Raw genomic sequence first — 16,814 nt, forward strand, 5'->3', positions numbered from 1 at the left:
TATCGGAAAGAAAACTCATTCCACTTAAGACTGCTCATCAGCGTCTTTTCATGGACCGTTACTTTTTCTTATATATGTAAATTACTTTTTGGTTTAGATTTGAAAGAAGTATTGAAAATGTTTGACGATGACATATCCAATAAATAGAGAAAATAATAGACCAGAAATCAAAAATAGTATACTGAGAGATCTAGAAATTTATCTTTATTGAAATGTCATAGATATTCATTGAATTTCGAAAAATCGTATATGTTCGTTTCTAAAAATAAAGTAGATGAAATATCATCTAGATCTCTGGAAGTTTTTTATTGTTAGTATATTAATAGACGAATAGAAAGTCAAAAATGTTTTTCCTATTTCACTAGTTCGGGATTTGAAATCTCTGAAACAACTAAAAAAGTTTAGTTGTAGTTTATTTCACTATTATATCATTTCAGGTTTATTTTGCTTAATATAATTGTTATTTTCAGCTATTCATTTTTAATTCTTCTTTTTTAGTTGTTTCAGGGATTTCAAATCATTTTATATAGTAGACAATGGAAGTCCGAACTAGTGAAATTCATCATGAAACATTGTCAATGTTTCATGTTTTTCATATACTGAAATAAATTGAATATCTGAGAATACAATAAAGTTTGAGACATAATTTCATTGTACACACGAAATCTTTGCAAATCCATTTGCTCGGTTGAAAATATTTATTTTCAGTTTTCACCTTCCGAATTGATAGTCTTGAATATGATTATTCAATTCGGTATTCAACCAATTTTTAAAAAGCCAATGATCACTGGATCATATAAGAATAATATAATATAATATAATGAGTTACCTAATACATGAGAACTATAGCTGTCGTTGAAAGAAATAACAAATCTCTACATATAGTATAAAATTGTTCACTGAATCTGAAATATATAGCAATTTCGAAATTATTTTCTGATATATTTAAAAAAATTAGTACTTTAACTTTCAACCCTTTCGTTAGGAAGGAGCCAAAGAGTTTTTTATGAACATCACTTCAGCCTGTATTATTAGGACCAGAAAGTAAACTCAAACACTCAAACACACAATTGATAGCGAATATACAATAGAAATGGCTTCAAATTGTATTTCATCCCTTAGATTTGTTTTTAGGAAAATATGATCTTCAGGGAAAAATTGATGGTCTGAATAATAATGTACAGTTGCATCGTATTCTCACAATACATATAAAACCAATTTTTCATATTTGATAGGACAGTCTATTTTATTGATACTGACTACAACTGCTGTGACATCTATAACTGCTTTATCCATGTCCGCCATAAGCACAAATGGGGTGATAAAAGGAGGTGAGTACAGAATAAATATATTATAATGGTACTGTGTATAATGTATTTGAAAAAACTAACCCGAAACTCACCAACGTCCACTTCGGGACATTGACCCTTAAAAGTCGATACTTGTGCAAACTGAAAATTAACTTAACGATCTAATGCATGCGCGATACCCAGCACGAAACAAATGTGTTTAAAATCTGTTTTTCCGTTAACCAGCTGTCGCACCCCTACGAACGATAACCCTCAGAAGTCGAAACTTGTGCGAGCTAAGGACTAACGAGGTCTTACCTTTTAACGTGTGATTCCTAACATGAATCCTAACATGAATCATTTTTACTTTTCATCATGTTCGAGGCGTTGAAAAGCTTAGGTGGGTTTGGTTGTGGTACCTTTTTCAGAGGAATATCCCAACACAGACAGAATTTACTGACTGAGTAGTACGGTACACAAAATGAGACATAAATGCAAGCAAGTGAAAGAATGCAGCCATAGCTCATTCAATGTACTGTAGGTAGGATGTAGGTATGCCATTAACGTTTGCCTAGCTGCTAGCTTCGGCAGAAGGCCAATTTATAGATACCGGATGCAAATGGTAGAACAAATATTGCTCAGTTTTCTTAAAACTTCAACTGCTGATTTTTGTATATTTTATGTTCCATAGAATATTGTCAAAAATCCAAAATGGACCAACACAAACGAAGGATTTGTGATAAAACTTGAGGTTTGCCTAGTGGCCTAGGCTTCACAGAAAACGGCCCATGTGAAGCTCTCTGGCTTACAGAGACAGGTTAGTGGAGCCATCAGTACCAGATCGCCAGCGGCCATGGAGATCCTTCTAGATCTACCTCCTCTCTACATTTTTCTGGAGAGAGAGGCTAGATGGACTGCATATAGACTTGAGCACATTACCAATTGCACAAATCAATTTAATGGTGCAACATACTGTTGGTTGACACTGGAAGTCACAGCATTCTGTAAATAACGTTTGACTTTATGTCTCCAATGGCGATAATTACGGAAACTCATCCGGCAGAGTGCGCTGAGTGTTTGTCACATTGGTCATTAGCTGTCAAAGTTTCCACCGTTATTTATTGATTTATTTGAAAGTTTCTTATTCAAATTGCTTGCAATTCAAGATGTATTCTACATGTCGTATCGCTCAGTTGAAGGAGGAGTTGCAAAGGAGAGGTTCAACCTTAGGAGGAAAGAAAGCTGATCTAGTGGAAAGGTTCATAATTCTGCATATTTGAAGAACTCTCTCATTATAAAGACAGTTTTTTGCATTCAATTTGCTCCCAAGAAATATATTAATGAAAAAAAACCACATATTTTTTTTTCTTTCTCTAATAATCAATGAACATTATTCTAACCTCAAAAACATGCAAGTTTTAAGGTTCAATTTTGTTTTCAGATTAGAGGCTTATGATAGACATTTTAATTTCGAGAATATCCCTCAAGAGAGACCTGTATAATAAAGAACAGATTTTTTGTTCATTACAAATTCATCATTGGAAAATAATCTGAATAAAGTTGGTGTTTGTGTGGACTGGCTGATTAGGTGGCTTTCCTTATCAGGATTATCATGTCGACTCTTGATAAAAATGTAGTTCTACTCGACGACATCAAACCCGCTCGTCCACCATTATTTGAAATGAATAATTATCAAAGCAGAAATAATAATGATAACGTTAATTCAACAACATTTATAACAGGAATAATACAAAGTATGCTAAAATGAAGTCGTAAACAAAAAGTACAGTACCTATATGGAAGTTTAAGTCACAATTGTGATAGCAGATATTTTTTCAAAAGAAATATCAAGTTCTGTAGATTCGTGGTGTTTTTAAACTAACAAGCTACTCTACTATGAAATATCGAATTCATTCCATATTTTGTATGTACATAATACGTGTGGAATAATCACGTTTCGTGTTGATCAGTTATCTGAATCTCATGAAACTCAACATTCGAATGTTTCAAATTCTTCTTCACAGCTAAACTGTTGAGGAGTTTCACTGATAATTATAATTTTATGGGAGAAATTCTTTAACACGAATCTAAATTTAGCTGAAAAAACGCACATCGGAAAAAATATTTACTATACTAATAAAAAGCAAACGAATGAACTACAAAAACGGCTGCACATGATCAGGTGAAAAATATCCAGGGAATAATATTTCTTTCACAGATGTTGACAAAAAAACCTTTTAGAAAGTTTTGATAAAAAATGAGAAACTGGAATGCGATTTTGTTTTGTTGAGTGGTGCGTTGTCATATGACTATCATTGTATTGTCAATATTCTATAGGATATTTTGAATTTTTTTGATATGGCCGAACAGTTTACATTCAATGAATATGCAGATATGCATGTATTTTATGGACGAGCATTTTGTAATGCTGCAGAAGCTCGTCGTCTGTATTCCGAGCATTTTCCCAATCGAACGTGTCGATCGTGTCGATCGCAGCTTGAGGGAGACAGGTATGTAATAATTGATAATTAATTTGAGCACGTTGTTTTATTTCAATATTATTGTAGGTACAGTTTTGCCAAAACGAGGTGGTGAGGGTGCTCCTAGGACTGTACGTACCGTTGTATTGGAGGAAAATATTTTGGAAGCCGTCGCTGATGATCCTTCAATGAGCATCAGAAATCTATCAGAACAGTTCCATACATCCAAGTCCACTATTCATAGAATAATTAGGGAACAACTGCTCCACCCATTTCACATCCAGAAGGTACATGCCATGACACCTCAAGATTTTCCAGCACGACTGGAATATGCCAATTGGTTCTTGGATAGGCAAAGAGAGGATATGACTTTTATTAATCGAGTTTTATTCACTGATGAAGCAGGTTTCAGTAGAGATGGAGTTATCAACTCTCATAATCTCCATATATGGGCTGAAGAAAATCCCCGTGGGATATTGCAAACCAAACACCAACGGAAATTCAACGTGAATGTTTGGGCTGGTATCATAGGAAACCATCTTATAGGACCATTCGTTTTACAGGACCGATTGAATGGAGAACGTTATTTGGAGTTCATTCAGAACGATTTGAATGGACTTTTGGAACATGTTCCATTGCAAACCCGAAGAGATATGTGGTTTATGCATGATGGCGCTCCTCCTCATTTTAGTTTGATTGTGCGTGACCATCTGAACCATATTTTCCACAATAGATGGATTGGTAGAGGTGGGCCATATTCATGGCCATCGCGGTCTCCGGATTTAAATCCATTGGATTTCTTTCTGTGGTGGCATCTAAAAAGCCTTGTTTACGCTACACCTATTCACACAAGAGATGCATTGTTGTATAGAATAACATTAAATTGTGAAGCCATACGAAACGACCCTGGAATGCTATTTCAAGTACAGAGAGGGTGTCTTCGCAGACTAAGAAAATGTATAGAGAGAGAAGGTGGTCATATCGAGCAATTTCTGTAGCGGTTTTTTCATTTCTGTTTGCTCTTGAGTTTCGTTAGTTAAACGAATAATGGTAGACATCTCAGGATAAATGTTGTTGAATTAACGTTATCATTATTATTTCTGCTTTGATAATTATTCATTTCAAATAATGGTGGACGAGCGGGTTTGATGTCGTCGAGTGAAACTACATTTTTATCAAGACTCGTTGCTCCGATCGACTTTCCACACGAGTACTTTTATTCATAAAATTGTCCAAGTAACCTTAATTTGTTGAAAAATATTGAAAAATATCTATCATTTCGAAGTTTTGGGGTGTGGACCATCGGGGGTAGTCCGTTCCTGACTTTGTAGCAAAACAACTGACTCCTGCATGGAAGCTCATCGAAGGAATTCCTTTGTTTAGTCAATTACCAAAATTTGGATGATTTTGAATATTCACTTGAAAAGTTATCAAAGAAAAACATTTTTCATTTTGTAACTTCGAGGGCCCGTTACTTGGTAACGAAGGATTTTAGGAAAAAAAGTTATATGAAGTACTGGTGATATTTTGACCCCATCTATACATTCCCGAGAGAAAAAGAGGAAGTCCAGGGACACCGTGTATAAGCACAGAAGGGCTATCAGGCCGGTTTTTTTAGCCGATCTCATTATTGCTATTTCGGTTAGACCTACAGTCGGTTGAATTGGAAAAAAATGCATTCTTTGGGAAACTACAATAATCTTTTTACAGATCGAGGATATCAGTGGGTGTTTTTGAAATATTCGCCAAAAACTAGAACTGTCGAATATTGTTCTTTGGCTCTACAGCCTCAATTTCGGGTGGTTCTAGGTTCTGGAAGTATTATTGGATTTCAATTTGAGTTATATATGGTGTACGTTATTCTCTTCCTATTAAGTTGAAATCCTTACTTTGCGAGGCCTTGGTTTTTATCTAATTTCAATAATGCGAACTCTGTTTATGGACCAAATTTAATCAACCAATTCAAACAAAAAATTCAGAAGGTAAAAAAATTCTTGCCGTCGGTTAATATATGAAATAAGGAGGCGAGAAAGAATTTCCAACAAGATTTCAACATTCTGGAAACCTCTTTCGTAAAATCTTTCTTACCAGAAGACACCCCTATCTTCACCAGAATAAAACATTCCGCACTGACGTTCATAATGTCAACATTAGACATCGAGGAATATTGTCCCCACCCCCATTCAGAACCGAACTTTAGTTACCAGATTTGCAAAATTTATAATTTCATTTCACCAAATTTCAAAACAGGAAGTATCCAAACTTTCGAAACCCAACTTAAAAACCTTTTGTTCAAGACTTATCAGTAGGTTTTCATTCATGAGGAAATAATAGAAACGTTACTATTATTATTATTATTAAAAAAAAAGAGAAACTTTCGGTACTGTTTCAAATCTGCTATAATCTGATATAAAGAAATGTTCAAGGTGACGTTTTGTTCATTAGATTTCATCATCAACCGGAACTATTTTTCAGGTGGGACATATTACATGATATCTCGGAGCCTTGGCCCAGAATTCGGAGGTTCCATTGGTTTGATATTTTCCTTGGCCAATGCGGTGGCCTGTGCCATGTACATCGTGGGCTTTTGCGAATCCCTGCAGGACTTACTGGAACTTCACAATTTGTCCATTATTGACGGTAAAGTTCATGACGTACGCATCATAGGAACAATTACTCTTATCGTACTCACTGTTATTGTGATAGTAGGATTGGAATGGGAAGCTAAGGTAATCATTTGTTTCAGTTTATGACTGAAAATATTGTGTAGGTACTATTTTTTATTAAAAAAAAATCTTATCTTCCGAAATGAATTGGGTGAGATTTTCCCATTTCATTTTTTGAATTGTTATACAATGTCTTCATGAGTTGGCACCGGGTGGACAACTTTTTTATTAATAATTTTAAAAAAAGTTATTCTCCATGAAACCTGAAATACAACTATCGGTTAAACAATTTTTCCAGTAGTGTACAAGGATTGTCAAAAATGTGAAATTGGTCAAGAGTATATCGAAAATTGTTGAAAAAAGTTGAATTAAAATACAAGTAAAAATATGCAATTACACTAATTAACAATAAATAGCAGATTTGGTTATTTTTATCGATTAGATTAGATTATTAGTGAGCTAGCCCATGGCCTGATTCACTACGACCTTTTCGGATCTATTGTGATGCTCCTTGGTTGTTAGAGCTCATTGTCTAGCTTGATGTCTTGATGAGACTCCATAGCCTTGACATTGACCCCTTCATATAGCTGGCAGCCTCTGGTTTCTCTTCCCCGCATCTTGCGTGTCTCAGCCTTGCTATCGCTTCGCATTCACAGAGCACATGCAGTGCGGTTTCTTCCTCTTCTTGACAGAACCTGCATTGGGTTTCTTCTGTCAGAGCTATGTTGATTGTATGTTTGCTGAACCAGCTATGCCCCGTTAGTAGACCCACCACTACCCTTACAGCATTATGGTTGTGGTTTAGCAGGTCTTCCGTGAATCTGGGCGATGGTTTCTTCATGCACTTTTTTGCCTGCCTCATTCCTGGGAGCTTATTCCACCAATCTATCGATTCGGCTTGCATCCATGAATGTATGGATGTGTTTATACATGCTTTAACTACCCCGCAGAAGGGTACTGGGTCGGTCATAGCCTGGGATGCGCCTTCACGGGCTTCAACTGCCTTCTTTTTGCCCTTGTGACCCTCATGTCCGGGCACCCAAGCTAGAGTGACTCTACTTTGGGTTCCAAGCTCCTTGAGTGCGCTGCGACAGCTTCCCACCAATTTCCCTAGTTCGGACTTCCATTGTCTATTATATAAAATGATTTGAAATCCCTGAAACAAGTAAAAAAGAATAATTAAAAAAGAATAGTTGAAAATAACAATTATATTAAGCAACAATAAACCTGAAATGAAATGATAGTAAAATAACCTACAAGTAAAAATATAATAATTGAATAAATAAAAATTAAAGGAATGCAAAAAGAAAATACAGACCGAAAACAGGACAACTATGAAGCCACCAACGTCATCAACATGAGTTCCCGCCCGCTCACGGGAATAGAGGAATCCTTGTTGAGGAAAGGCCTGAATTTTGCCATTACGCCAACATCTGTGCCCACTTTGGAGATAATTACTGCAGTGGAATCCACCAGTTCCCTTATTGACCAGACCGAGGCAGAAGAGTTCAGATGGAAAATTAGAGAACAGTTGGATCGAGAACCAGTTCCAACATCTAACATCAGCAAGGAAGAACGTAGAGCTCTGAACGGCCTACGTAGAGACAACACCATTAAGATCCTACCTGCAGATAAAGGAAACGCTACTGTGGTAATGGATACCGTTCTCTACGAACAGAAAATCGAAGAGGTTCTGCAGAAGGGACGATACACAAAGATCGTACGGGACCCAACTGCATCAATCGAAAGGAAGTTGTACCAGATTTTGAAAAAACACCAAGTCTATTTTTCGGACAAGGAAAGATCATGTAATAAGTTGGATTTATTATATTTTTAGTTGAATTTTAGATACCAAAACACATGTGTTTTCGTATGAAAAGGGAACCTTATCATCTTTCAGAAATAACCTTAAGGCCAACAGAACCAAGCCATTTAAAGAAAAAAAGTCGTTAAAATTAACTACTAAGAAATTCGATATTTTGTAACATTCAACCCCATAATTCATTTCATTATCTTTCGTTAAGGGTCGAAAATATGTCATCCAGCCTGTATACCCCATTTAGAATAAAAGTCAGAAAACACTCAAACGTATAATAAATATCGCAATTTATTTTATGAGCCCTAAATTTAACGACAAGATAAAATGAAGCCACCCAAGTGGCTAATCTACATATGTTTTATTCGAGACAGCAAAGAAAATATCCAAAAATGACCCTTGCAGTGACATCTATATATCAGTAGTAGACTCACGACATTAGAAATGTCGGGAACTAGACGTGAATTCTTGAGGACTTATTCGCCGGACCATGAGGTGGCGAAAAGAGTACCAGTCTTAGAAACAATTTCAAACTTTCTGATTGGTTAGAATTTTCTGAGATAACATTACTTACATCCCTTAACATAGTTAAGGTGGTGAGGTTTTTTTGAAAAGATTTAAGTCAGTGGTGCGCGGAGATTTGGTGAATCCAGTTGAATTTCCTACGGTAGCTGGAAATTTTGAGTGAATTGAAATATTGAGATATTTCAAGTCACTGTTTAGAGAAGTGACACTAATTGGGTTTTGGTAGTATTCGCGGGTTTATTCAATTTAGTGATTTAGAGATTTTTCCGAGTTTCTGTTAAGAGTTTTTGGGGAAATAGTGGCTTTCGTTGGAGTTTTCAGGGGAGTCCGTCTACGATAATTTTGGTGAGCGTATTTTAAACAATTCTGATATATAGTGTAGATGTTATTGCATGCTTATGTGGACTATATTTTCGACTTGGCACCTAGAGTATTAATGAACATTTACCATAATAATATAGCTACGAATCGGGTTCCCTTTTCATTTTATTAGATTATTATAGGTCATAGTAATTTCCTACGTTATACAGAGAGGAGCGATTAAGTGGGTCTCTTGATAACTTCTCAGAGTTGTATTTTAATTGGTATAAGTGAAGTTACCTCAATTTTCAAAGGAATACTCCTGTCAGTTTGTTCATGGTTATAATTATTTATTTCTTTCTCTTTTATATAGTGTAAATAACGTTCAGTATTAATTTTTGTTCATTTAATTTTATTCTATTGTTAATCCGATTATTCTGCCAACTTTACTCATCAATAAAGTTGGTTTGTGAAAACTTTGCTAATATTATTTCATTTCCTCAAACCCCTAATAGACCACGCATTTAAGCCGTGGCCGAATCCAGCCTCTGAGGATATAATTGGTGGCATAACCAAGCCATTTCTCCACGAAGATTTGAAGGTAGGAAAAAGTCAACTGTTGACCAAGTTGCCTACTAATTCTCAATCCGTGTGATCAGGACGGATTTCAAACTTTTTCTGATCTGGTGGCAGCAACTCTTACGCTACCAAACTAAATTAAGAAAATAAATACCTTCGGCTGAACGATCCCATATACAGGGGGGTGAATATTTCTGGTGCGAGTAAATACTGAGATGATTATTATATATTCATAGTAGTACTTATATAGGGATCGCCAATTCAGACCAGACGGTCATTTACTACAGTGGTGGCAGCGGTGGGATATTATTTTATTTGAAGGGGATTATTTTATTTGAGGGAGTGAAAGAAAAAGATCGGTAGGATTAACTCTATCAGAAAGATATATTATTTTATTTGAATGGTAGATTTTATTTGAGAGGGTGAAAGAAGGAGGTCCAGAAAGAAAAAATAATAATATTTTGCGTTAATTTTTTTTTGGTTGATAAGATACAGTAGAAGTCAGTTAGGTTTATCAACATAGAAAAGGGAACCCTACAAATAACCCGACTTGTGCCTATACATATATATTTTACTCGAAGTTTGGCAAGGAGTCCAAAAAATATATAGTTTCTAGTTCGATACTCATTCCGATTATCGAAATGAATAATAAAGAAGGTGTATCAGGGGTTACACCCACGCCAACACCTGTTAGAGTGGCAACCCACTATTCGCTAGGTATGATCGCGGCAACTTTAGATGATTTTTCAGGAAAAGAGGTTGTAAGGTATTTTGAGAAATTACAGTTGCGTGCAAGACTGGATAATTGGTCGGAGGACGAAACCCTTCAGTTATTTAAATTCAAGCTTGTTGGTGACGCCTATAATTATTTTAAATCGGATGCGCAGTTGGACACGTTAAATTTTACTGATCTTAAGAATAAATTCATAAAAAAATTCACCCCATTCCAATTACCAGGCGAAAATCAGTGGAATTTAAGTAAATGTTTTCAACGACATGACGAAGATGTGTCGTCATTTTGTACTAGGTTAAGAATTTTAGGGTCTGCCTTACTAAAGGAAGATTTAGCAGGAGCTGACGCTGGCGAGGAAGCTGGGATAAAAAGGAAAAATCGAGAACTTATCCTGAATCAATTCAAGGTGGGGCTGCGAAAGGACCTTATGAAAGAAACTGGCGTTTTATTGTTGAGTGAGAAAAATTTGGATTTGGAGAAGGCTGAGGAGTTAGTTAAGTTACAGGAAACAACCCTTATGATGGTCCAAGGAAGATGTGCGAACTTGAAAATTTCGGCAGTAGATAAGCAGGGCGAGTGCCAGGCTTGTGGTGGAAATTCTGAACATTGGTCTAGGGAATTGAGGGTCGATACCACGGATAACAATAGAGATGAATATAGAGGCTCCAGAGATTATAGGAACAAAAATAATCCACTTCTAGGAAAGAATTGTTATTCATGCGGAAAACCAGGTCATTTCTCCAGAGACTGTCGCAGAGTTCAACCCGAAAACAGTAATGGATGTTATGTGTGCCAACAAGCAGATCATTGGGCAAGGGATTGTCCAAGAAACAATCAGAATAGGGGTCGATCAGATTTTCGTAGGTCTTATAGGGGAGCTAGGTTTGCAGAATTTCAACCACGTACATGGAAGCCGGTCAGAAACGTAGTTGGATACAATAGAGATGGAAAACCAAATGCGGAAGCTGAGAACAGCAGAGAGGCAAAGCAGAATACGGGAGCCATACCTAGACAAGCATCACAGTCGACTTCTTTTTCAGGGCCACGACTGGAAGATGGGGACAATGTCAATTTAAACTTCTGAGGCTGAATTCCCCCTGCCAGGATGGAGGCCATCGACAAACAAGAAGGCAGAATCAAATATATAATACAGGGAAATTGGGAAATTCGGGTGTACAAAATCATAATAAAAGGGAAAGTAAACGGGTTATGGTAATACCGGAGGTAAATTCAGGAGATATACCGGATATACCCCATATTATAAGAGTGAGTGTGAATGGAGTATTGAGTTATTGTTTAGTAGATACAGGAGCAGCGGTAACGCTTATTCAAAAAAAGCGAGTGCTGGAGAATGAAGTAGATGTGAGAGGAGCGGATAAATATCAGTTGACCAGTGTCACAGGACATCCTTTGCGGACGTGGGGTACTACGAGTATGACAATAGGACCTGAGGATGGAGATGTTAACACAAGATGTACCGCAATTGTTTGTGAGGATGAAACATTGGGAACGGTTCAAGCCTTATTGGGAAGGGATTTCCTATATGCCAATCGAGCACGTATCTCCTACGAGCAAGTACCATCAGTCGCCATGTGGGGAAAGGTCATCCCATTTCTGCACAAAAAGGACATGGACGGAAATATTGGATGTCAATTACCATCAAGGATAGGACAAATCACCAGGAGAAGAAACGACAAAAATCTAATAGGCAGTGCACAAAACAAAAGTAATGGAAGAAGCATAGACGCAACGCACATGGAAACCGCATCTTTTCAGCACCGGGGATCAGAGAATAACTGGGCTGGTTGGCTTCAAAAAGTGAAAATCTTCTTCGATAGTTACAGAAGACAAGTCCAGCGGACAGATCGATGGGAGACAAATAGACATCAACAAATATCAGAAAATTTTGAAAGAAGAGGAAACAACAAGCAAGGCGATGCAGAGGAGACTGAAGCGATAACCGAGGTACCTTTAGCGGTACAAGTTATCACAACAGAAGAGGCAGCAGCCGAGACAAGGAAGAATACGACGGACACAGAAGATGACGAAAATAAAACTGAAGGCATCATCAGAATCAACGATGCTGGCAGAATTTTTCCTCAGGAATTAGAAAATGAAATCGTCAGAGTACCAGAGTTATCCAAACTTAGAGAAAGTGTCGGTACTTCCAAGACAGATTCAGGAGTGCGTCCATCGCACGCGAAACAGAGTAAGTCTGATATCAGTCCAGACGAAAATCAGACATCAGATGAGCCAGTATCAGAATCGGACCTGGTAGCAATGGAGGATCTGGTAATTTCCCCAAGGACAGAGGCGTATATACGAGGAAGCCTGAAAGTACCTGTAGAAGGTGATATCCTAGTTTGTGAGCCCTTCGAAATAGGAAATCCTCAAGCACACGTAGCCCGTACTGTTGTAAGGAATGAAAAAGAAATCCCAGTGAAAATCATAAACTTATCGTGGAAAGAGGTTATTCTGAAGAGAGGACAGAAACTTAGAGAGCTATTGTGGGTGAGGAATCACCTCAAATTAACACCTCTAATAGCAATGTTTGTAAACTGGATTTTTCAAACGATGATTGGATGAGAAATGGATTTGACCTACATCATTTGGATGAAATGAACAAAGAAGAGCTATTTAAGTTAATTCGAAAATACAAGCATCTGTTTCGTGATGAAGATGAAGAGTTGACTAGTACGACAAAGGTAAAGCATAGCTTGACTTTGGTACCAGGCGCACAGCCCATTTGTAAAGCTCCATACCGCATACCTTATCGTCAACGAGAAGTACTCGAAGGGGAAATAAAAAGATTATTGGACTTGAAAGTTATAAGACCATCATGTAGTCCGTGGTCTGCACCCGTAGTACTGGTAACAAAACGCCTGCCTAATGGAGAAGAGAAAGTGAGAATGTGCATCGACTACCGAGGACTCAATAACGTAACCAAGAAGGAATACTATCCCCTTCCTAACATATCGGATTTGATTCAAGGACACAAAGCAGGTACAAACATGCTCTTCTCGGTTATTGATGTAGCCGAAGCCTATCATCAGATAGACATGGACGAGCAGGCGATACCGTTGACAGGATTCAGTACGTTTCAAGGTCACTACGAGTATATGAAAATGCCATTCGGTCTTGTGAATGCGCCTTCGACCTTCCAGAGGTTTATGAACATGACACTCACAGGGTTGACTCCAGAGACATGTATGGTCTATTTGGATGATATCATCATTTTCAATACTGAGGGTGGAAAAGACCACATTGAAAAAATTGAAAGGGTTTTCGAAAGATTGAGCGAGGCTAATGTGAAGCTGAAACCAAAGAAATGTAATTTCATGTCAGAGAAAGTGAAATATTTGGGCCATGTCCTTTCCCAGGAGGGTATATTACCCGACCCGGAGACCATAGAGACAATTGCCAACTTTCCACTACCAAAGAATATCAGGGGAGTGAGGTCCTTTTTGGGAATAGTAAATTGGTACCGCCGATTCATACCCAATATTACGGAAATATCTGCACCATTGGTCAATTTGACGAAAAAGAACGTCAAATTTGAAATTACAGAAGAAGTGCTAGAAGCCATAAGGAAACTGAAGAATGTGTTGAAGTCAGATTCGATTTTGATTTTTCCTGACTTCGAGCAACCGTTTATTTTGGCGACCGATGCGTCAGGACTAGGTGTGGGAGCAGTGTTGAGCCAACTACGAGATGGGTATGAAAGACCCATTGCCTATGCGAGCCGTAAGTTGAAGAAGGCAGAATTGAACTACACTACGACAGAAAAGGAGTTACTTGGAGTTATGTATGGAATACAAACTTTCCGTTGTTATGTATACGGGAAGAAATTCTCGGTAATCACCGACCACCGACCGTTGAAATGGTTGCTGACTCTGAAAGACCCGAGTTCGAGGTTGACTAGATGGGCACTAACCTTGGCGGAGTACGATTTTGAAATTATCCATCGACCCGGAAAACTTCACGGAAATGCCGATGCTCTTAGTCGAATGTATAATGAAGAGGAAAACTTCATAGACGTGAAGTACGTGGAATTCGAAGAGTATAGGAAGAAACACAAGATACCACGGTTCCAGAACCTGACGTATCGGAAAGAAGATTTGTTCACTTCACCAGAAAATTGGGCGTTAGCTCACTGCGTGTCGAAGGATCTAGCTATGGGAGCGGGGCTCGCCAAGATTTTCAAGGAGAGATATGGAGGCGTGGAGTCCCTGAAAGGACAAGGAAAAGGTGTAGGGGAAGTAGCGACGTTAGCGCTTCCGGAAAGGAACATTTATTACCTGGTCACGGAGAGTGCCTACTATGAGAAACCCACCTACCACACATTATGGGAGTGTCTTAAAGAACTCCGAGAATGTTGCGAAAGAAACCAGGATAAATTTCTGGCCATACCTAAGCTGGGATGTGGTTTGGACGGACTGGAATGGGAAAAAGTGGTGGAAATGATTGAATTCATTTGGTACGGATCTGACATGGAAATCAGAGTGTACGACGACAGGGGCACTATAGACAAACCTATCTGGATTGTAGAAGAAAATATAGTTATAGAACCAGTTTGGGATCGAGAAACTGTGGAGAGGGCACAAAGTCGTGATAAATTTTGCCAATCCGTGATAGCCCAACTGAAAGATGCAGAGGAAGGAAAACAAGAATTCTATACAGATAAAGACGGAATACTGTATAGAATTGAAGAAGATGGAGAAGAAAAGCTAGTAGTCCCCAAGGAAATGATGAAGAAGGTACTTGAAGATTTTCATAATATGCCTATGGCCGGACATCAGGGGCAACAAAAACGTTGTGGAGTATCAAGAGGAGATTTTATTGGCCTAATATGCGGGCGGTAATATCAAATTACGTGGCAGCTTGCGAATCTTGTAATAAGCGAAAAACTTCACCACATCATAGAAAGGCACCTCTTCAAAAGTTCACGACGGCTTATGAACCCTGGGAACTGACGTCTATGGACATAGTGGGACCCTTAGTGACATCTTGGGATGGAAATCGCTACCTATTAACGTTCCAAGATTATTTTACGAAGTACGTGGAAGCTATTCCCCTTCCAGACCAAAAGGCGGACACAATCGCACGAGCCTTCGTGGAACACATCGTGTACCGACATGGAGCGCCTAGGATGCTCTTAACTGACAAAGGAGCAAATTTTACGTCTGGCCTATTTAAGGCTGTATGTCAAATGTTGGATATCAAGAAGATCCAAACTTCGAGCTACGCACCAACATCGAATGGTCAAATTGAACGGATGCACCGAGTGTTGAAAGATATGCTATCACATTATATAGCAGATAATCAACGCGACTGGGACACATGGATTCCGGTGGTACTGATGGCTTACCGCGGGAACGTTCATATTTCCACCGGATACACCCCGTTCTTCCTTCTGCATGGACGTGAGCAAGTGTTGCCTGTGGAAGACTTCATTCGACCGCAGCGAATCAGATACGACTGTGCAGAAAACTACGCTTCGGAGCTAGCTGCCAGACTGAAAGAAGTGTACTCGCGAGTATTGAAAACATCGGAAAAGGCCAAAGAAGAAAGAGCAAAGCATTACAACAAAAAAACGAGGGAGAGGACGTATGAGCTCGGAGATCAAGTGTATCTCTTGCGAATGCACGTTAAGCCCGGTATATCAAAGAAACTCGTGAAGCCCTGGATAGGGCCATACAAGGTTGTAGAGATAATAGGTCCAATGACCTATCGAGTGAAGAAGGTTGGTGGAACAGACGAACAGGTAGTACACGTGAATCGGCTGAAGTCATACTCAACCTATACTGTCGAAGGGGATGATTCCGAGGAAAATAATAATAGCGACTATGAAGAGGAGAGGATGAATAGCTCTGGGAGGACGTCTAAGAATGGACGTAAAGAAGAGGAAAACGAGAAAAAAATCACAATTCTCCCCCAGTGGATAGAATTCGAAGGTCACTCGGAAGAAGCAGTGACTGAGGAGGAAGATGTTGATGTAGAGGAAGGTATAGAGGAACCCCAACCCTTAAGGAGATCCGCTCGGATTCGGAGAGAACCAGATCGACTGAACCTGTAAGAGAATGTAACTGAGTGAATGAGAACTGGATGATGGAGAGTGAAATTAATGAGTGAGATGAATGTATGATACGAGTAGATGAACGATTAGGGGTGGGCAGGAAAGAAACTATAATGATGAGAATGCATTTGAGCAAATCAGAGGAGTGCCGTTACTTGAAGAGCCCGGGGTAAACTCTCTTCAAGCTAAGTTATTGATGTGTTCGTCGAACTAGTGTCTATCTTTGACCCGGATTGACATTAGATGACGTATCAAGTGAATTTTGTTTTCACTTCCTTTTAGTTTATTGTATAGTTTATTGTAGTCTCAACTTTTCTTAATGAATGTAATGATTTTTATTTTACCATATT

General features: G+C 38.3%; 1 protein-coding gene across 4 annotated transcripts in view; it reads left to right on the forward strand.

Moving 5' to 3' along the window:
* Positions 1–16,814, forward strand: part of Ncc69 (sodium chloride cotransporter 69) — a 66,769-nt gene that overhangs the window by 20,109 nt on the left and 29,846 nt on the right. For all 4 annotated transcript variants that reach the window (XM_074174375.1, XM_074174376.1, XM_074174377.1 and 1 more), the window contains exons 5-6: positions 1,236–1,331; positions 6,245–6,498. In XM_074174375.1, the coding sequence (XP_074030476.1) occupies positions 1,236–1,331; positions 6,245–6,498 (350 nt within the window). The remainder of the gene's footprint in view (positions 1–1,235; positions 1,332–6,244; positions 6,499–16,814) is intronic.

Source organism: Leptinotarsa decemlineata, unplaced genomic scaffold (genome assembly GCF_025532065.1).
Source record: "Leptinotarsa decemlineata unplaced genomic scaffold, Ldec_3_MD MMD2_tig00000576_RagTag_RagTag, whole genome shotgun sequence".
Classification (NCBI taxonomy): Eukaryota; Metazoa; Arthropoda; class Insecta; order Coleoptera; family Chrysomelidae; genus Leptinotarsa; species Leptinotarsa decemlineata.